The sequence below is a fragment of the Phodopus roborovskii genome, unplaced genomic scaffold (genome assembly GCF_943737965.1).
Source record: "Phodopus roborovskii unplaced genomic scaffold, PHOROB, whole genome shotgun sequence".
Lineage (NCBI taxonomy): Eukaryota > Metazoa > Chordata > Mammalia > Rodentia > Cricetidae > Phodopus > Phodopus roborovskii.
Window position 1 is genome coordinate 25528987 of NW_026126434.1, and position 22179 is coordinate 25551165.

At 40.6% G+C, this 22179-nt stretch overlaps 1 protein-coding gene across 2 annotated transcripts in view; it reads left to right on the forward strand.

Annotated features, from left to right (window-relative positions):
- Btbd9 (BTB domain containing 9) overlaps positions 1-22179 on the forward strand; it is a 342942-nt gene that overhangs the window by 29886 nt on the left and 290877 nt on the right. For both annotated transcript variants that reach the window (XM_051187069.1, XM_051187068.1), the window contains exons 2-5: positions 7876-8087; positions 10473-10836; positions 12142-12406; positions 19636-19855. In XM_051187069.1, coding sequence (XP_051043026.1) covers positions 7903-8087; positions 10473-10836; positions 12142-12406; positions 19636-19855 — 1034 coding nt within the window. In that variant the 5' untranslated portion in view covers positions 7876-7902. The remainder of the gene's footprint in view (positions 1-7875; positions 8088-10472; positions 10837-12141; positions 12407-19635; positions 19856-22179) is intronic.

Consider the following 22179-nt stretch of genomic DNA (forward strand, 5'->3'; position numbering starts at 1 on the left):
TTTAAGTAGGTGCTGGTGTCTGAACTTGGGTTTTTTTGGTTGCTTGGCAAGCTCCTTTAAATATTTACATTGCTATATCCCCCTAATATTTTCTTTGTATTCTTCCAAGGATGTTCTTTTGAATTTCACCATCTGAAGTTTCTATTACAATAGCATTTTTTGTTTTCAATATAAAATATTAAGCATGCTTTTTCATGTGATGGTTCAGGAATGATTGTCTTCACAATATTGGATCTTTCCTTAACAAATGTATACCTCTTTGTTTTTCTTAAATCCTTTAGTTGAGGCTTAAAGCTTCCTTCACATGTGCTTTTACTTTATTCCTATATACTTCTTGTATTTTTAAGTTCTATATTTCAAGTCTTTTCCCTCTTATTTCTAGTCAATTTTTGGTTGGTGGCACATGAGAAAGCCATAGATTTTCATTATAGTTAACTTCATGTGGATACTACAGTGAACTTCCCTAATCTTATAAAATAGATTGTGGTTGATTCTCATGATTTTTTTTTTTTCATGTGGGCAGTCATCTGCAAGTGATGATTATTATTTTGCTGCTGTCCTAACCCATTTCTGTTAATTTTTCTGAATCCTATCAGTTTTGATCTTATAAAATGTTAATAGTGATGAGAGTAGACATCATTGACTTATTCCAGAACCTGAGTATTTCATGTGTCTTATTAACCAGATGTGTATACCTGTTAGGGTGTGAATATGTGCTTGTAGATCACTGAGGATCCATTTATGTGTAACCAATTACAGCTTTTATCATGCAGTCTGTAATTATGGGTTCAGACACCTCATGTTTACTGCTCTTACAGAGGACCTGAGTTCAGTTTCCAGCACCACATTAGGCAGCTCACAACTTCCTGTAACTCCAGCTCTAGGGGCTTCTGCACTCAAGTGCACATGTCCCCAACTCATAAATAAAGATAAAATTTTAAAAAGGTCTGTAGTGAGCATTGTAAAACTTGAGTATTTATGTACATATTTTCTGTTGTTGTAATTCATTCACTTTGTTATGAATCCTTCTTCATTATTTCCAGTATTTTTGTGAGGAATTTTTTAAAATAATATTAACTTGTTTGAGTCTGGATGTGGTAATGTCTTCATGACAGGACTATATTGACTTCATACAATAAATTTGGAAAAGGGCTTTGTATACCTTGCTTTGATTGGTTACAGGTACTGTCCTGTTTCCTGCATTGTCCTCTCTTGTTCCCAGTGGTTCCCTTTCCATCTTGTCACATTCCATGATCTATTTTTGTTTTATAGCTGAAGTGTCTGGATTTCATATGACAGGGCAAAATAAGCATTAAAAGGCAGAGTGACAGAGTTATAAAATGTAATTTGAGAAAATAATCATCTATTATATACCCATATCATGAGGGTGGAAATTACCTTGTTTGATGATAAAGTTCTGAATTGTGACGTGTGGGGTGAATGCAACTGAATGGAGAAAGTAGAAGTATGTCATGTTAGTGCTCAGTTCCATGGATTTTGTCATCTTTCCCCCAGTTTTATTATTCATCAAGTGAAGATTGATGACTTAAAAATATTGATGATTTAAAAATATTGATGTGAAGCTGGGCGTTTGTGGCACACCCTTTAATCCCAGCAATCAGGAGGCAGAGGCAGGCGGATCTCTTGTGAGTTAGAGGCCAGCCTGGTTTACAGAGCTAGTTCTAGGACAGGCTTCAAAACCACAGAGAAACCCTGTCTCGAAAAACAAAAACAAAAAACAAACAAACAAACAAAAAGAGATATTGATGTGTAATTTTTAAAATAGGCTTTTAAAAAGAAAATGGATGTAGAGTACACACAAACTATCTGTAGCTAAGCTAGTTTATTGATAAAAAATACTTAATTTTCTGTGTCTGTACATACTTTGTATGTGTCTGATAACTTTGTTAGCATTTTTTGTGTCTTTGCAATAATATCAAAGTAGAATTTGCTCTGCTTAGTTTTTTGCCAGATTGACACAGCCGAAGTCATCTTGGAAAAGGGACCTCAATTGAGAAAATGCCTCCATCAGATTGACCTGTAGGAAAGTCTGTAGGCATTTTCTTGATTGATGTGGGAGGGCCCAGACCCCTGAGGCTGGTGCTGGTCTAGGCAGATGGTCCTGGGTGCTATAAGTAGGTGGACTGAGTAAACCTTAGGGATAAGCTAGTAAGCAGTGTTTCTCCATGGCCTCTGCTTCAGTTTCTCTTAAGTTTCTGCCTTAGTTCCTGCCCTGACTTCCCTTCTTGATGCACTGTACACTATAAGGTGAAATAAAGCCACTTTTCCTTAAGTTGATTTTGGTCCTGGTGTTTTATCGCAGCAATTTTAACCTAGGACAGGACCTATTTTTCTTGTGGATACGTTTTGCCTTTGAACCTCTGTGCCTAGGGAATGTAAGCTGTATTAGCTTTGTATAACTATACGGAATAGCAGAAGCAGTCTGGCTTTATAAAGAACAGAGGTTTATTTAGCTTAGTATTTTGGAAATTCAAGGGCATAGTCCTGCCATTGGCCCAGGACTTCATGTTGGCAAGATGGTATTACAATGATGGGAACACATGTAGAAGGTGTAGGGGAAAGAGGCTAGCCAAAGAAACACACCCAGAGCAGAGCCAAAGAAACACACTTTGGCCCTGCAACCAGAAACAAAAAAATGCACCCTGACCCTGAAACCAGTGCTAAAGAAACATACTTTGTCCTGGAATCAGAGCCAGTGCAATACACACCCTGGCCCTAAAATGAGAGCCAAAAGGCTAACAAGGACCATTGAAACAAACACATTTTGGCCCTGGATCCAGAGCTAAATCTGCTCCTGATCCTCAGCAGAAAACCAACCAGTCCCTGAGCACAATATCTATCTAATCTGAGCTCAGATACTGAAACCTAACCAATCACCACCCTGGAAATCTCCCTGGAAAAACTCCACTCCTAAGAAGCCCTATATAAATTCTGTGCTTGTTGAGTTTGAGACTGTTTTCTTCCACCCTGGCAGAGGTAGCCACTCTGCTGGATTCTTCCTTCCCAATAATATCTCTTGAATGAGGTTTGGGTGAGAACTTCTTCTCCTGAATGGAGAGAAGTAACAACTTTTTGCAGGAGCCAGAGCAGAGCAGAGCAGGGCTGTAACACTTTAGTTAGGGAGGCTGTAACACTTTTTGGGGGGACAGGAACCAAACTGCAGCAACTTCACTGGGAAAGTCCTCCCCTGCCTCTCCTGCTGGAGTGAAGCTGTTAGGTAGGTAGGTAGGTAGGTAGGTAGGTAGGTGTGTGTGTGTGTGTGTGTGTGTGTGTGTGTGTGTGTGTGTGTGTGTGTGTAAGCAGGTCTGTAAGCTGCTATGCTTAGTGTGACCTGTAGTATTCTTTGGCTCCCAATTGCCAGAATACTTTTCCATCCGAGCTGTAACACTTGGTATTCTTTGGCTCCAGAGTGCCAGAATCCCTTTCTGTCTGAGCTGCAATGCTTACAGAAGGAAGAAAAGATGTCTTGAAACAGGAGGCCAGAGAACTTAGTGGGCCTAAGCTTGATGTAATTTCAACTCTTGAGAAAATTGTAAAAGGTCCCTTGAGAACTGCCTTAATCCCTTTGTCCTCAAGACTTCCCAGTGGGTGGGCTCATCTCTTAAACTTACTTGCTATCTCCTGAGTCTATCACCTGTTGATTCCATGATTCTGTGATCAAAGGACAAACCATATTCAAACCATAATGTGAACCCACAGCAATCTAAACTGATGGTTCTTCTCCACAGTACTCTTTTTTTTTTATTATTATTTATTGTATATAACCTCGTCCATTTAAATGAAAACAAACATTTATAGACAATATTTGGGAATTTGGGCATCATTCTTTCCAAACTACTTCCTGCTGGTAAGGGGCACTGTCAGGGGGATTCAAAGAAGATTCAGAAATCCTGGCTGTAGTCTGTAAGGCTGCTTTGTCCAGCTGTTTTGAATGTAGGATCACCTGGTACTCTGTTTCAGGTGTTCTGGCTTGATCAAACCACATTAGTCTGGAAGGAATCCACATCTTTTCATTTTCTGTGGAAACAAAAATAGAAATCCTTTTCCCCAGTAACTTGTCTTTGAACTTAAATTTTGGAGTCAAAGCATTTTTTTTTAATTTAATTTATTATTTTACATGTCGATCCCAGTTCCCTCTCCCTCCCTCTCTCCCTCTCTCCCTCCCTCCCTCCCTCCCTCTCTTCCTCTCTCCCTCCCTCCCTCTCTTCCTCTCTCCCTCCTTCCCTCCCACAGTGCTCTTTGAATCACTTTAGTATGGTGTCTTTGGTGCCTGTGTCCCATTCCAGACTAATTGAATAAGACTCTGAAGGGTGGGACTCAAGCATCTTATTTTCATTTTTTGAGTTTTCTGTGTTTCCAGTGTATGGCAAGCTTGTTGAGAATCACTGGTCTAATTAAAATTATTTCTATATGCCAATAAAAAATTGTGTTTATTCTACACTAAGTGGATGCTTTCTGTATCTAGAGCTATTCACTTTATATTTCCACTTGGAAAAACATAATTAAAATGTAAATTTAGTAAAGTGAAATTGTATTGAGAAGTGAAGATTTGGTGAGCCCATTAAGGCAGATATTTACATATCCAGAATTAATGTTCATGATTTGTCAGCTGATGAACTGTAAATATCCCACTGAGCTAGTTAACTGAAAATCAGTCATTGTTTAGCCAGAGTCATTCAGCAGTGGGTTGAGTCTTGGCCATGACTTAGATGAATACTAAGAGATGTTACACCAGAGGATATTCATGAGCTCATGTGGTGCATACTATCAGTGCAAATAGGCTGTTTGGTTTGGAGTAGCAGAGTGATGTGAGTGTGGGAGGAATGGGATTTAAAGTCAGAATTTAGTAGCTTTCAGAGTTTGGTGGTTGAACATAGGAAGTGGGATAAACTAGCAGAAAAGAAAAATCTCAAACCTGTCTGATCCCTTCATCTAGAGTTCTTGATCAAGTTAGTCAAGTATTTGGCAAACTGTGACTTACTGATCAAAGCTTTTTTTTTTTTTTTGCTTTAAATATGAGTGTTTGTATGCAAGTGCATGTATTATGCCTGTGTTTGTGTCTCAGAGGTCAGTGGACAATTTTGGGTCTTAATCCATCCTGAAGCACTATCTACCTTTCTTTTTTACCTCCCTCCCCCCCAACCCCTTCCTTCCTCCCTCCCTCTGTCTTTCTTTCAGTACTGTCTCCCAAAGGCCTGCAGCTCACTGAGTAGACTAGACTGGCTAGCCATTGAGCCCCAGGGACCCACCTATCTCTGCTTTTCATTATTGGGATTACAATTTGTTTTCCATCATATCCTTTCTTTAAAAATGATTTATTTATTTTTATTTTATGTGCATTGGTGTGCCTGCATGTATGTCTGTGTGAGGGTGTCGGAACCCCTGAAACTGGAGTTATAGATAGTGGTAAGCTGCCATATGGGTGCTGGGAATTGAACCTGGGGTCTTCTGGAAGAGCAGCTAGTACATTTAACCTCTGAACCAGCCCCCAGGTTTTGCTTTTTGGTTGTGTGCTTTTTGGTTGTGAGTTTAGCCTTTAAGGGCTGAGCTGTCTCTCTAGCCCCAGGTTTTGCTTTTTAATGTGGGTTTTTTGGAGTGGAACCCAGACTCTTATGTTGGCAATGAGCTAGTCACTCAGAGATTCTCTCATTCTTTTTTGAAATGGCTTTGTTAGACCCCCACAGCTGTGTTCATTCATTTACTTATTGCCTATAGCTGCTTTTAAGTTCTTAAGGCAGACTTGAATATGGGTGACAATGTTGTGTAGTGCCAGAAAGCCAAAAGTATTTATTATGAAACCTTTATAGAGAGTGCCCCAACTTCTATGTTAAATTGTCGTAGTACACATTTTCTATTGTTGCTAATGCTTGGAAGTTGCCCTATTAAGGTGCATTTGGTGTTTCATGTACAAATGACTGAAGGCGGTTGAGTTTTGACTCTTTGAGGTAGAAGCTACAATTGAGGAAAAGGGAGTTAGTTTTGTGTCCTGTTTTCTTTTTCATTGTGCTAAAACACCATGGCCCAGGCAGTTTCTAAAAGCAAGCATGTAAATGGACTATGGTTTCAGAGGGTAGGGTCTGTGATGGTGGAGTGAAGGCATGTGGAGGAACAGCCGAGAGCTCACATCCCAAACCGTGAGGAGGTGGGATATGCATGGTGGGAATGAGCTGTCTTCTGAAACTTGAAAGCCTTTCCCCAGTGTCACACCTCCAACAATGACACACATTGGGGATTAGCCATTCAAGCATATGAACCTATCAAACCATCACCCTTTGGCAACAGAGGAGGATGCTGCCAGGCGTCCATGTTCTCTCATCACAGCTCTTGCTGTTGGTGGTCTCTCTCTTGGACTGGTCATGTAATAACAAGCAGCTAAAGAACTTTGTGCATTAAGGTTTCCCTGCAGTCACAGTAGGCAGACTTCATACACCTTGCTAGGAACAGATCTGCATGTGGAAGTTTGACGATGAGAGCTCTTCAGGCTTTTGCTGGTTCAAGCATCATTGAAGACGGTGGAGGTCCAATGAAGACTGTATTTGGCTCAGTTTCCTTGGTCTCTGTGCAATATAGAGGCTAGTTCTGAGCCACCAGGCACCTCTTATACCTGGGGATCTGAAGGCTAGTAAAGACCCTCATGAATTTGCTGCGATACTACATCTGAAAAAGACATGCTTACAAATAAAACCTTCAAAGCAGTTCTAGCTAAAGTCTTAACTTTCCTTTTGAATGTGTTATTCAAGCTCTAGCCCCTTGATTCTCATTTATTTTTATAGACAGACTGCACATAAAGGCAAAGCAGTGCCTATAAATATAGTGAAATTCTGGTATTCTCATCATTAGAGCCACAAGCATGAAATAGGAATCTTACTGTGTACCTCATGCTGGTCTTGAACCCATAATCTTGCCTTGGCCTCTGGAGTGCGCTGGGATTAGAAGTGCATGGCACTTCACCGGGCTGAGAAGTAGCAGTCTAAAGAATATGCTAGATGGATTCTCATTTTGAAAGAGGGCTATGGTGCTCCTGTAAATTTTTATTATTAAAGCAAGTCTTTTTTATTAATAAAGCAAGTCACTTTTGTGATCACAGAAGATTGTTGGTTTTTTTTTTCATAAATTATTTAAGGTGGTTTCAGACCAAAACCTCTTACATAAAAATGTTATTAAATTTAGTTTGTAATTTATTCCTAGATCTGCACTGGAAAGCCAGCCTTGCTAAATCAGTCTGTGTGCAATGCTGGCATCCTTGGCTGGTTGGTTTTCTGTTCCATGAGGTGCTGTTTGGTATAGAGCTTGTGTTTCTAGATTGTGATGGCTCCAAGCACTGCTAGTATGTGAATATCCAGGCATTTTTGCTTTCCTACTGCAATGAGGCAGTTAAGGTCATTTGAAACAGCTTGAGTTGCTTCTTAGAATAAGTAGATTAATAAAAAGGAAATCATCTGGGTGGTGGTGGTGCATCTTTAATCCCAGCACTCAGGAAACAGAGACAGGCAGATCTCTGTGGTTTGAGGCCAGTCTGGTCTACAGAGTGAGTTCCAGGACAGCCAGGGCCACACAGAGAAACCCTGTCTTAAAAAACAAACAACAACAACATCATCATCATCATCATCATCTGAAAAAGGAAACCTTTGACACTTTGGGCTGAGGTGGGAGGATGGTGAGGTTTAGGATAGCCTGATCTATATTGACTGTTAGGCTAGCCTAGACTGAATATTTGAAGACTATTTCAAAAAGAAAAACAAACCAAAACATTGATGATGAACTTTGGAGTAAAGTTTGGTTGGATGATAGGATGTGTGATTTTTCTGTGCCTGTAACTTCCTCACCAACCCACAATCCTCCTTTGTGTGACAGGTCAGTGACTACCATCTATTCCACACAATGAGTAACAGCCACCCTCTTCGCCCCTTTACTGCAGTGGGGGAAATTGATCATGTGCACATTTTGTCTGAGCATATTGGTGCCTTGTTGATTGGTGAAGAATATGGTGACGTCACATTTGTTGTGGAAAAGAAGCGCTTTCCTGCCCACAGGGTCATTTTAGCAGCTAGGTGCCAGTATTTTCGGTAAGTATATTTTTTCTTTTTAGATTTAAGTCATTGTGTGAAAAATATGTAACTTGAGTGTAACAACAAGTGGGATCCTTTAGTACAATGTGGAAAAGAACCTTTTCTTTGTGGATTTGTTACTTTCTGAGAGTTACCTTTTCTTTAGGAGCCAGCTGAGAATTAAGGGGTTAGAAAGCTGTCTGGCCCAGATAGTACCAATAACTCTTTCTGAAGGTCTGAAGAGCCTTTCTCAAGCTATGTGTCTGTCACTTTTACCCTCTGCTCAAGTAGGTGACTGATGGGTTTACACTGAGTTACTGGTGGGCTGGGCTCTCATCATACAGGTGAGTGGACTTTCCAGAATGTGTGTGGTTTGGCCTTGGATGACTTCAGCCAACACCTATGAGTCACCTAACAGAGCTCTCAGATATGTTTGATCTTACTAAAAGAAACAAGTATTGACCAAGACTTTCAGAGTTACATTAGAAATAAAACTATATACAGATGTTTATGTATATGTATATATATGCATATTTTATAAATGTAAGAAACCCCACTTATAGATAGCTATTTCTTAGATCATGAATTTTCCAGGTTATAAAATTTACTGATCTCTTACATTTTATCTCATGTTGGCTAAGTGGAAACCACCAGTGACTTACTGCTTATGTAGTTGTTTATCTTTGGCATTACTAAACCTTTGTCTGTATATTATGATACAGCCTGCTATATACAGTCACAGTTTTACCTGGAGAAGTCAAGATGCCTGGTGGCTTAGGGAAAATTCGTTTGACGGGGACAGCACAGTAGGCACACTTTGGAGTCACATCCGCCATCATTGTGTTTCTTGGGAGTGTGTGTTCTTTGGCTAGAACTACCATAGTTAACTTATGGGCATTTTCACAACTTCCCAGTCTTTACAAAGAAAATACTAGAAGTGAAATCAGAAGCTTAGAAATCATCAAGAACCTGTCACCCTTTCTAAGGGTCAGTTTCCATAACACTTGGCCTTAGCATGGCTGTCATTTATGGTTCCTGTCCTTAACATGCCTTTCCTTTTCCCTTCCTTGCATTTAGTCTAGTTACTACTATGAAAGTGCTTTTTAAAGACCATTTCTTGAGTAATCATAGAACCGTTTGGCCTTATGTTTACTATTTCTGAATACTGTATATTTTATTCTCCTTAAGAATCAATTGGGAGCCAGACGGTGGTGACACATGCCTTTAATCTCAGCACTCGAGGGGCAGAGGCAGGCGGATCTCTGTGAGTTTGAGGCCACCCTAGTCTACAAGAGCTAGTTCCAGGACAGCTTCCAAAGCCACAGAGAAACCCTGTCTCGGGGGGTAAGGGAGGTGGGGGGGGGTGGATCAATTGCGGAAAAAGAAAAAGCAAACTATATGAATGTCATGTGATCATTATGTTCTTTAAAAGAAATGTAAAAATTTTCAGAAACTTGAAGTTGGTATTGAGCTAATAGAATACATTCCTCTCATTGACCTTCTGTGGATATTGAGCCCTTGTAGTATTTTGTGACTCACTTGGGCTTAAACTCATGCCACCACCAAAACTCTTTTAGATTCTCATTGATAACAGTATCCTTGTGCAAAGCAAACTTAACAGCAGCAGTTAGGGTGGAGTGGGGAGGGGTCCTGATTAAATCTTGTCACCAGAGCTTATCAGTTTCCTGGCAAGGGTGTACTAGCTGTACAAGAGGGGACTTCTCACAGTAAGCCTCAAACTCCCTTCACTCTGACTGGTCATTAGGAAATGGTCATGTAGAATATGCATGTCACAGTGTTTCAACCATGTTTATCTTGACATTTTGATTTTCCCCAATGTTTCAGTATTCATTCCTTTATATCATTAATGAATTATATTTTTTCTAATTGCGTCTTAAAAGAACAATTACTGTGTCGAAGGGTATGCACATTTCAGATTTGAATAGGTATATTACTAAATTACTTGCAAAAAAGAGGGGCCCATTTACATAGTCCCTTAAAACATGGCAGTTTTCTCATTGTGCTGATATCAGAGGCTCCCATTAGTGTGTGTCTTTTCATTTTCCTATAGGGTTTTACTTTCTAAACTGCTTGTGGACCTGGAACATCTTTATATTGAGTTCATCGTTCCTTCCAAAAGCTGACTTCCAGCTTTGTGTGTAATCTTGCATTCTCAGGCTATCTCATTTAGCTCAGTTGTTTATGATACTAATTCAGAATGGTTTTTAAATTATTCCTCATGTTTCTTTTAAAGGATCATTTACAGTCATTTGAGCATTCTTCACCTGAATCTTTGTGTCATTAAGCAAATCTATGTCTGTATAGTATTGGTAAGCATTATTACATGTGTTTTGTAGCCAGTAGTACTTGAGGTTTTCTGACTGTTTCTTCTCTGGTGTGCAGAGCGCTACTGTATGGTGGGATGCGAGAGTCTCAGCCTGAAGCAGAAATCCCCCTCCAAGACACCACTGCAGAAGCATTCACCATGCTGCTCAAATACATCTATACTGGGCGGGCGACACTGACTGATGAGAAGGAGGAGGTGCTGCTGGAGTTTTTGAGCTTGGCTCATAAATATGGATTTCCAGAGCTAGAGGATTCTACTTCTGAGTACCTCTGCACCATACTTAATATTCAGAACGTCTGTATGACTTTTGATGTTGCCAGTCTCTACTCACTCCCCAAGTTAACTTGCATGTGCTGCATGTTCATGGACAGAAATGCCCAGGAGGTGCTCGCCAGTGAAGGTTTCCTCTCCCTCTCCAAGGTGTGTGCTTCTCTGCCCTCCTTTCCTCCTCGGCATGCTTTTGTACTCTCATGGGGACCACACCACAGTGGTCTCAGAGAAGTCATCTGGTCTAGTACTTGCTCCTGGCTTCTGGGACACGAGGTCTTTAAGGCTATTGGTTCCATTTTTCTTTCTCTTTTCAAGGTTACTCTGCTGGGTAGTTGGTTTTAATATGACAGTCAAGATTTTTTTTTTTTTGTATATTGTTTTTTGATGTTGTGTTTCTCTGACATAGAATATAACTGAATATAACTAGGATTTTTTTTTTTTTTTTTTTTTTTTTTTTGGCAGAAGGGAAGTCTTTAGGGTTGGGATATAGAGGGAAATTTCATAAATGAGATCTGAAGTGCCGGTGGATGTCTCTTAAGTCACTGTTGGTGCTCCTCTTCTTGCTGGTTTACAGTTTATTGAACCTGGAGTGTGGCTCTCTGTCTTTCTGTGTCTCTGTTCTTTCTCTCTCTCTCTCTCTCTCTCTCTCTCTCTCTCTCTCTGTGTGTGTGTATGTGTGCATATAAAGAGCTATGTGTCTTGATTTGCATGAATTCTGATTTTTTTTTTTTTTGGGTTATTCCACTTTATGCAAGAAATTTTGAGGGCTGCGTTAGTGTTTATGGAAGTCAGTCCAGAGAGCCAAGGACTAAAACCATGGTTTTTAATTCTAGGCTTATCTTACTGACTTACAAATGCACACTTTTTAAGAGAATGCACACATTTAAGAAGATCTTAAAGAAGAGAATGGGAGCCAGAGATAGCACCAGCAAGAGGAGGGCCATGGAAAGGGGGAGCGGGGCAGAGAAGTGTTACACATACGAGCAAAACAATGTATGGAAAAGTTACTCATTCTATATTATAACTTTAAAAACTAAGTAAATCTCTTTAAAACAAGAGAATATGGGCTATAACTGTATTGGGGAGACTAATTATCTTATATAGTGATACAAAAGGCCTGAGTAGGAAAGTTGCTTCTCCTTTTTTTGGAAGTAACCCATGCTCTTGAATTCACTATATAGCCCAGGCTGACCTCAGATCCACAGTAATCCCTCTATCTCCTTCCAAATGCTGATATTACAAGCTTGAGCTGCCAGACCTGACTCATTACTATTGCTTGTTCACATTGCCAGAGGGGAGAAGGGAATAGATAGGAAGGCTAAGGTACAAGGAAGGGAAGGGAAGGGAAGGGAAGGGAATGCTACTGTGGTCTGGTGGGGCTCTGCTGCTGACTCCATGGCTATGCTCATATGCCTGTCCATGCTGACTCTTAAGCTCCCTTTTCTTCCTTTGCAGACAGCACTGCTGAACATCGTTTTAAGAGATTCGTTTGCTGCTCCTGAGAAAGATATTTTCTTAGCCTTGTTAAACTGGTGTAAGCACAATGCAAAGGAGAATCATGCTGAAATCATGCAGGCTGTACGTTTACCTCTGATGAGCCTCACTGAGCTTCTGAATGTTGTGAGGCCTTCGGGACTGTTGTCTCCAGATGCTATTCTAGACGCCATTAAAGTGCGTTCAGAGAGCCGGGACATGGACCTCAACTACAGAGGCATGCTCAGTAAGTATGTTTCCCCATCTCATCTTCTGCCAGTCCTAACTGCAGAACTGTAGAACTGTGGTGCAGGTATGCATAGCATATGCCAGGGCTCTGCTTTCTTTGTCATTCACCTTAACAGGATGAGCTACTGCCAATCCAGCACAGCTATTGTCGTTCCTGGACATTGTCCATCTGCTCCTCAGAATGTCAGTACACACTTTCCTGAAAAGTTGCTTGTCAAACTGAGACTTTTCCTTCTTCCTGTAGCAAGAACTGCATGTATGCTGTGTGTACCAGATTCTTGAGGTACCACACCTGGTAATTCTAATGGTGACAATGGCTGATGTTAATAACAGTAGTCTGATATTTCTTGCAAATGTAATAATAGCATTTAACAATTATCAAATGCTTTCTGTGTCAGGATCAGGATCACATAACCATTCATTTCTCACATCCCATTGAGGAGATGCAGCCTGTTTTTAACTGGTTGTTTTACAAATGAAGACAATGAAAGGCAGAGAACTAGGTAACTTGCCCAAAGTCACACAGAGGATGATGCACTGAGAACCGCTCGTAGCTTGCCTCTGTAGGCTGTGCCTTTAACTCTTAAACTATGCAGCAGAAGTGAAGAACAGCCTCTATTTTTGACCCTTCCGGTTTCATCATGGAAGAGAGAAGGTCTGTGACAAGCTAAACACAACACTAGCTTCAGGGAAAGGTGGCTTCAAAGGATTGAGGTGAGGGCATGCAACTCCTGTTCGGTTGTAGTGGCATTGTGATTGTGTGAGTGCCATTTTTGAAGATAGGTGAGATGAATAGAGTTGTGTATCTCAGGCCAGGACTGGAGGGCTTGATAGAGCAGAAGGCATATGCTGCTGCATGATCAAATGGCTGCCTGCCAGTTCAGACCATGGAGGTCTTTGAAAGCTGCTTCAAACCTCCCTTCTCTACAATAAGAAGCTTATTTGAGAGTGGCCTGCACACCATGGTGATGCTTGCCAGGGTGGTTTGGCTTCAGGAAGACCAGTGAGGAGGGAATTTAGTTTGCTCAACTGACTCAGTGGGTGATGGCAGAGAGGTGGAAAGTGACACAAGTATAGCAGGGTACATTAGAGCTCGGTGATGGGAGGATTGAAAATTGAGGAGTAAGGTCCCAAGACCTCATCTTAGGATGCTCTGTAAGCAGTGCTGGTTAACCCCAGCATGTTTTATGTCCTCGGCCACTGAACCAGCAGTGCTGCTGCAGAGAGATGCTGAGCTCAGCTTTGGGTTAGTCAGCTTGAGGACTTCTGGATTTTGCCATTTCCTGGGGTGTTACCTTCCTTGACTAGTTTGAGACATTCTTGAGATGCTGGTAGGTTCTAAATGAGATGTCCTTAGCACAGGCTTATTTCCTGAGCTGTCAGATCTAGATTTCTTTTCAGTTGACAAATGGTTCTTTGGCCTCACAAATTTTTTGGGTGCACATGCATGTGGAGGTCAGAGATGAGCCTCAGGAGGCATTGGGTGTGATTCTGAGACATGGTCTTTGGTTGGGGCCTGGGGCACACTGATTAGGCTGAATGACTTGGTGGCAGACCCCAGGGATTCACCTGTGTTTCCCCAGGGCGCTGGGATTTACAACTGTGTGCTGTTGTACTTGGCTTTTATGTAGGCCCTGGGAAATGATTTAGGTCCTCACCACTAGTTTGATAAGCACTCTGTAGACTGAGCTGTCTCCTGAGTCCCTCAGTCAGACAAACTTGATTTTAAGTCTTGAGAACTAATTTGAATAATCTGTGTAAATACAGCATGTGAGCTCAGTACAGGACCTATTGCTATCTGGGTTAGTGGCTTCCCTCATCTCTGTATGCATTGTGTAAATTGTCAACACCCACAACAGTCTTGTAAACAGTTTTTTTTTTTTTTTTTTTTTTTTTTACTTAACTTTGGATTTTGAAGACAGTGTTTTCTGTGGGTCTGACTTATTAATCTTTTATCCTGACCATTCAACACACTGACCAGCAGAAAGCAAGGGAATCCTTGGTGGATGAATTCAGGAAACAGGGCTGATAGGAAGTAGAAGCATATTACTTGTATTCAGGGGGCAGTCAAAGCTAGTGATAGAAAGAGTTGAAATCTCTGGGTAAGAGTATAGAAAAAGAAGTTAAAAAAAAAAAAAAAACAAAGTCAAAGACTTGGACATCTATAGGCTGGAGGCTTAAGGTGGAGAAGGAATTGGAGAGGCAGGGACACAGCAGAGAAGGCGGCCACAGAAGCTAATTGGGGGAGAGCTGCTATAAGGAGAGGCAGTCAGTAAGTCTCATGATGCCAGATGGTCAAGGTGAATGAGAACTGAGAGGGCTTCGGATATAAATTGGGTGCAAGTTTGTGAATAGTCTAAAGCCATTGTGTTTGAAAGGATAATGCTTCTAAGTGTGTTGCCTTGTGAATTGGGGCAAAAGGCAGTAGAGGAACAATGGTGTAGCTGCAGAGAAGGAACTGGAGAGGTCTAGGAAGCAATTGGAGGGGCTGGAGTAAGAGGGTGAAAGGTGACATACAAGATGAGTGAATTCTACACTTCCCAAATCCTCATTTCTATCCTTTTATGTAAGTCCCTCCCCTCTTCCCTATGATTGGCTGATAGGGCTCTAGAACTGAATTTGTTGAAGATGGGTTGGATCATGGATGTAGGTGTTAGGTATATTGGGCATGTCATACATACTGGTCTCTTGGAATTGATTGGCTGGTCAGCCCATGTGTAAGTCACAGATTCTAGAAATCTGGGAGAGACCTTAGGAAAGGACTGGTTGACGTACTCAGTTCTGGAATGATGTGTTTACTGTGGTTATTGCTTATTAATGTTAAATTCATCATTTTGGAGAAATTCAGGCAGAGCACAAGGAATAGATTATGAAAGTTTGATAATCACGAAATCACTGAGTAATATTTAAATAGCAGGGTATTTTTCTGACTTCTATAGTATTTAAGTAGTAAAATTAGTGGTAAAAATACTGAGGAAGCACAGTACATTCCTAACAGATCCTTTTAAAGAGATTATTTTCTAAGAACTACCCAAACATTCAGGTGATTATTTTAGCACATTTCTCTCATTGGGAAATGAGGTCTAACGTCTCAGAAGTGTTAGGCTGATGGTTTTGAAGCTAGCTTTGTTGGTTTTGGAGCTGCTGGGGGATTTGTGACTGCGTTCTTCCCTGGGGTATGTGCGCGCGTGCGTGCGTGCGTGTGTGTGTGTGTGCGTGTGTGTGTGTGTGTGTGTGTGTGTGTGTGTGTTGGGGTGTTTCTAGTTACTAATTGGGAATGCAGAGGGCCTGTCTCAACACAGTTGTTGCTGCTGTGAGTTTATAATGTTGGTTTCTGGAAGATTCTCTCTCAGATGCCTACCCCAAAGTGTTACTAAATTGCAGATTCCACTCCATTTCAAAAGGGTGATCCCAAAGAAGTTTTTACTCAGTGATGAGGTTGGTTTCTTTAGAAGGTAGTTTGAGTTTTTGCATATATAATAAACATTTATCTATTCAGCTAGGGAAAGGAAATGAGCTTTTTAATGGAATTACTTTTTTCCTTAGACTGTTTGAACTGCCTCTGTTCCATTCCCTGAACATTTAGTTTTCTCTTACCTCTGGAGCTGCTTCTGTCTTGAAAGTCAGTGCTTTTTCTAATGAGGCTGAGTTATACTTTATTTTGTTTATTTCATGGTTTTTTTGAGACAGGGTTTCTCTGTGGTTTTGGAGGCTGTCCTGGAGCTAGCTCTTGTAGACCAGGCTGGCCTCAAACTCACAGAGATCTGCCTGCCTCTGCATCCCGAGTGCTGAGACTAAAGGCGTGTGCCTTCATTGCCTGGCTTATTTCATGTTTTAGACTGGGAAAGAGAACAGTAATTTCTTATTTCGGCATGTTTATAGCAGAGAGCTGTATCATAGATTCTAGCCTCAGGTTTTTTTTTTTTTTTTTTTTTTTTTTTTTTTTTTTTTGAGTAAAAGTCAATGTTCTTGATTGCTGAGGTAAATTGTTGGGGTGTGTGTATGTATATGTGGTTCCCAGTCACTGGACTAGGGATCTTTGCAACTGTGATATAATTGGTGTTTTGTCTACATGTGCTCATTAGATCTTCGAGATATAGTTGGATCCTTTTTTGCCTGTAGTCTTTTAGCACCTGACACAGTGTCTGAATCAAGATTTTAAAAATATATGGCTGAGTGAATCCTTTCCTTGTTTCTAGACTAGAATTGAAGTCTTTCTCTCCTGCCACATGAAGACAGCTGTAACATGGACCTAACCTTTTAAGATTCTTTGCTCCTTGTACTGTTGTATCATCTCTGGGGTACATTCCTTTGTGGAGGTCTTTAGTGTCCTATCAGATGCTGAACATCTAGGGCTGAGTAGGAGGCCGCTTCGAACACCTGTTTCTTTAAAGAAATGGATGGTGGTCCTGTTTAGCTGCATGCCCTTCCTTGGTAACTTCCTCGAGTTACTTAGCCTGGGACCAGATTGTGGGACTTGTGCCTCATGAAGCAGATGCTCTCTCATCGTTTCTTCTGTCTGGTTTCTTTTTTGTTTCCAGTTTGTATGTTTGAGTACCAGAATTGAGAAGCCTACAAATAGTAGATTAATGGGGAAAGTTAAAGCATGACTGGAGCCTTGGGAAAGTCTTTTGTAATGACATGCTTGTTAGGAAATATTGTGGGAGGCACAAGGAATGGGGGTGGGGGATCCTTACATTCCAGGAAGTTGGTCAGGGGAGTATAGGAGATGACTTAGGTGACAGAATTGGATAGAGAGATTCTAGTGGACAGAGCTATTTTGTATCCAAATAATTTATTGGTATAAATGCCTGCCTGTCTCAAGTGCTGTGTCACAAATGATGGTTAGGACATAAAAGAAAACACAGGGTAATTAGTCCCATGCTTAGCTTTTGCCGATGTGTAGCTTGGTTTGAATTCTGACTCCGCCTGTCTGTGAGCATGTTTATGCAGCCTCCTGTCGGTGATTAGGTGTTGGTACCTGAGAACACCTTCCTTACCTGTGAAACTTGATGTATAGATGACTTCATAGTCCTAGACACTAATCTGAGTTGGAGAGAGGAAGGGCCTTGAAATAACCCCACCTTCCCCCACTTTCCCATGTCTAATGGTGGGTTGGTTTTTTACCTAGCTATAGGACTTTAAAGATCAATTTTTTCTTAATAGCTATAAAATATAAATTATAAATATAAAGATAGTTTAGATCACCATTTATAATCTTGCTCAATCCCTGCTGCTGCCTTTTTTGTTCGTTTGTTTGAGTTTTATTCTTCATGGATAGAGAGATACAGGTACTAAGAGGAATACTCATGGTTTGAATACTTTTGTAATTTAGATTTTTCCAGGATTACTTTTCCTTTTAAATTCATCATTTAATTATAGATTTGGAAGAAAAAAAAATATTTTGGAGCTGTATTTTTACCTAGCAGTGTACTCATATTCTAGCTGCCATGAGGGAATTTCCACTTGTGTAAATGATCTTCATGTTGGAGTGGAAGATGCTCCCGGGCAATGAACTTGTTGAAAATGGCTAGAAAACACTCAAGTACTCTTGAAATAAACTTAAGAGAAGACTTGGTCCCAGTAAACTTTCATGTCTACTTTAGATTTCAGCTGTTAATCATTAGAGACTCTTGGGCCTGGTGTGTTTTTCAGGGCTTGATAGATTTTAGTCCTGAAAGAAGCTTATCTTAAGCAAAGTCAAGGTGGCTCTAGTGTCTAAGCTTGGAGGCTTGACACAAGTCCCACTGTCAGAGCTATAGGTGACAATCCCATCAAAATTGGCTTATGAAGGAGGATCAGAGTCTTAAACTAGCATTGGGCCCCCTGGATGCCTGAGTCTGACACAGCTCTGCTGCGTGCTGGACAGTAAGTTCATTGGGCTTTACTGTTCTTCTGTGTCTCATTTGTGATAGCTGCAGGGCTATGCTGTGCTCTGGGGACTAAATCAAAGGAATTAACATTTGTAAAGTGCTTGCGGCAGTGTCTGAAGGATACTGATGGGCAGTGTCTGAAGAATACTGATTGTCATCGGCATTGAGTATAAGTCCTTGCTTCAGCTGTTGAGCATTGCTGTAGTGGCTTAGTTTGTTTTGCTGAGTTGCTTTAGTCTTTTGCCTTTGCTTTTAGCTCCATTTGTTGTCCTCTTCTGGAGCCACTGTTACCTGTTTTCATTTGTAAACTTCCCCAAACCCAATTTCCCACCATATCTGCAGCACTGACCTCTTCCCTACTGTCTTCTTGTACATCTGATAAGTCTCTCACTTTTCCCTTCATACCACATAGCCAAATTCTATGTGCACATTGGGAAACCTGCATAGCTCTCTTACATATGTGAAATATAGTAATGACTTATCTTTTAAAGAACATACTATATGTTTTACAAGCATCTTCTCAGTCTTTACAGAGAACATGTAGGGTATAGGCATTGTCCTCTTAAGAAATTGACATTTAAAAGGAGTAGTTTCTCCCAAGTGACACATCCAGTTCAGCCTTGGTTTAAATTATGACTCAGCCGCCAAGCATGTTTATGCAGCTTTGTGTCCTCTATGTAGAGTGCTGGTTTTAGGTTTAGGTATCAGTTCTTGGAGACACCTTCCTTACATGTGAAATGTGATGTGTTAGAGATGACTTTAAAGTCCCAGACAGTAATCTCTCATTGGAAAGAGGAAGGGCCTCAAACAACTACAACACTGATTCTGATGACAGCTTTTGAATTTTCATTAAGACAAAACTCAAGTGATATTTATTTTCTTTAAGGTAGAACCTTATTTTCTCAGCTTGGCAAATTGACTCGTCTAACACTTGGAACTTCCTTCTCTTGTTTGAGCAGATGTCTGGCCTGTTTGCCATATACCTGTCCTCAGTCTGGATGGTGGATGCAGGTCATCTGATGTGCTGTTTTTGTTCAGCAGACATTAAATTAAAGCTGCTAACAGGATGAACTCTGCAGAGAGGATGTTTGTCCTACTACTTGTGTTTCTAGTATTTTTCTCTTAATGTTCAGTGTCAGGCTCACTGTAGGTGTGTAGTGACATTCAGTTTGAGTGCTGAATGCTATTTTAATCTTGGTGGACATTTTGTTTTCTCCATTTCCATAGACTTGCCTGTCCTGTACAACTTAAAATTAAATACTGGAATCAACTAGAATGCTTTAAGTTCACTTTTCCCTCATTCATATAGAATGATTAAAAATAACCACTGTGCTTGCTGGATTTCTAACTGCAGTACCAGAAGAAAACATCGCAACCATGAAGTATGGAGCCCAGGTTGTGAAAGGAGAGCTGAAGTCAGCCTTGTTGGATGGTGACACTCAAAATTATGACTTGGACCATGGATTCTCCAGGCATCCCATCGATGATGACTGCCGCTCTGGCATTGAGATCAAGCTCGGCCAGCCATCCATTATCAACCACATACGCCTCCTCCTGTGGGACCGTGACAGCCGGTGAGGCCTTTCTGTCTTGAGATGCTGATGTTGTGTTTGCTGAAGAGGACCTAACTCTTTGGTCATCTGCTTTGGTTTCTCTTCCCCTCCACTTTATTTACTGGCAAAAGGGGGCAGTTATTGAGAAAGAGAGCACTTCTGTCTTAGGGTCACTATTGCTGTGATGAAACACTACAGTCAGAGCAACTTGGGGAGGAAAAGGTTTCTTTACCTTACACTTCCATGTCACAGTTTATAATCAGAGGAAGTCAAGACAGGAACCCAAGCAGGGCAGGAGCCTGCAGGCAGGAGTTGATGCAGAGGCCATGGAGGAGTGCTCTTACTGGTTTGCTCCTCATGGCTTGCTCAACTTGCTTTCTTATAGAACCCAGAACCACCAGCCCAGGGATGGCACCTCCCACAATGGTCTGGGCCCTTCTCCATCAATTACTAAGAAAATGCCTTACAGCTACATCTTATGGAGGCATTTTTTTCAATGCACAACTCTCTAGCAAGGAAGTGGTCCAGAGGAACTGGGAAAGGCTGTTAGATGCTCAGTGACCATCTGCTTTAGTTTTTGCAGGTTTAAATGGCCTATTTCTTTGTGATCCTCCTGATGTTTCTCTCAGTTAGTTCTAGGAAAAAAGTTAAAGGAAGATTTCTTTAAAATGCCCTTTTTAAAATGTAAAGTTTTTTTCGTATTTGATTTTGTGTGTTATGAGTGAATGTTCTGTTTACATGTATGTATGTGTACCATGTGTGTGCAATGCTCTCAGAGGCAAGAATAAGGCAGTGGATCGCCTGCAACTGAAGTTTCAGGCAGTTATAAATCACCATACATGTGTTGGGAATTGAACTTTGTTCTCTGGGAGAACATCCTGTGCTCTTAACCACTGAGCCATCTCTCTAGCCCCTTTTTGTTCCCTTCATACACAAGCACTGAATAAGTGTTTTATTTTGGAAAATACAGAAAGCATAAAGAAGAAAATAAAAATTTCTGGTAATATCATTTAAGTTTGTATGTCTCTAACTATTTTTCTTTGTTATCTGTCTGTCTATCTCATACATATGCATCCATATGCCTATATATTACAAAGTCTTTGCATGCATAGTTTCACAAAACATAGATTAGCTATATGGAAAATTTACCTTTACTCTTAATTTTTCCTTTTGGGAGGCAGAGTCTTGATAATTTGCCTAGCCTGATCTCAAACTTGGATTCCTTCTGCCAGTTTCCCAAATTCTGGTGTTACAGATGTGTGTACCCACTGCACCTGGCTTTAATTTCATGTTTCAATTACTGAATTTAAACATTGTATTAGTTTTGAAATGTTACCTGGCAACCTTCCAAATAAGTGAACATTGTTTATTTGATCCCTTATTGTTGGATATTATGAATACCTTTAAAATACTTAACCATCTTATGGCTGGAGCATCCTTGGAATAAAATCCAATTGTGGAAAAAAAAAAAAATGGGGTGGGTTTCAGCAGCTTCAAGAGTGTTTTTCTCCCAGCAACTCTGTCATACTTTGGTCCACTGTGGCTTGTGGTCCATTCCCTGTGTGGCAGAAGCACCAGGGCAGTGATGAGCATAACTAAATGGTCTCTGTTAATACTTAATGTTTGGCCTAAGACCTAGGCATCCTGCTGTGCCTTTTTGGGTCTGGGCCTGTCGGCTCAGTGGTAATTATCATTATCAGGCTCACATGGAAGGAAGAGAGTGTGTCCTGGTTAGCACACTGGTGACCACCTTGGCTTTTTGGGCCATTCAAGTCATGTTTGAACAAATCTTTTCAAGGTGAGAGCATTTGTCTGTGCAGTGTATTTTTGAGATCCCTAGGTGATAGCTCTGTTTTGTTTTTATTAGGAATATATTTCATAGGGCTGGAGAGATGGCTCAGTAGTTCAGATCACATGCTGCTCTTGTGGAGAAGGCTAGAGTTTGATTTCCAGCACTCACATTGGGTGGCTCATGAACACCTGTAACTCTAGGCATTTACACACACACACACACACACACACTCATGCTCTAAAATAAATCCTTTAAAAATTATTTTTTTCTCAAATGTAGGTGAATTTTGGTGCATAATTGACAAAGTGGTTGGAGTTCATTCATATTTCTCATTTCCAAGAATCCTTGGCTAGTAACAATGTAATATTATTTATATTGCACTTTCATTACTTGTATATGGTAGGTACTCTAAAGGCTTTACGTATTTCATTCATCTAATTAATAATGAAATTGGAATAAAAATGATAAAGGAAAAGGTTAGTGTGCTTGAACCTGAAAGCACAGCTTATTGTTTCCCTGATGTTAAATATTTATAGACCAGTTTGTTTTGGTA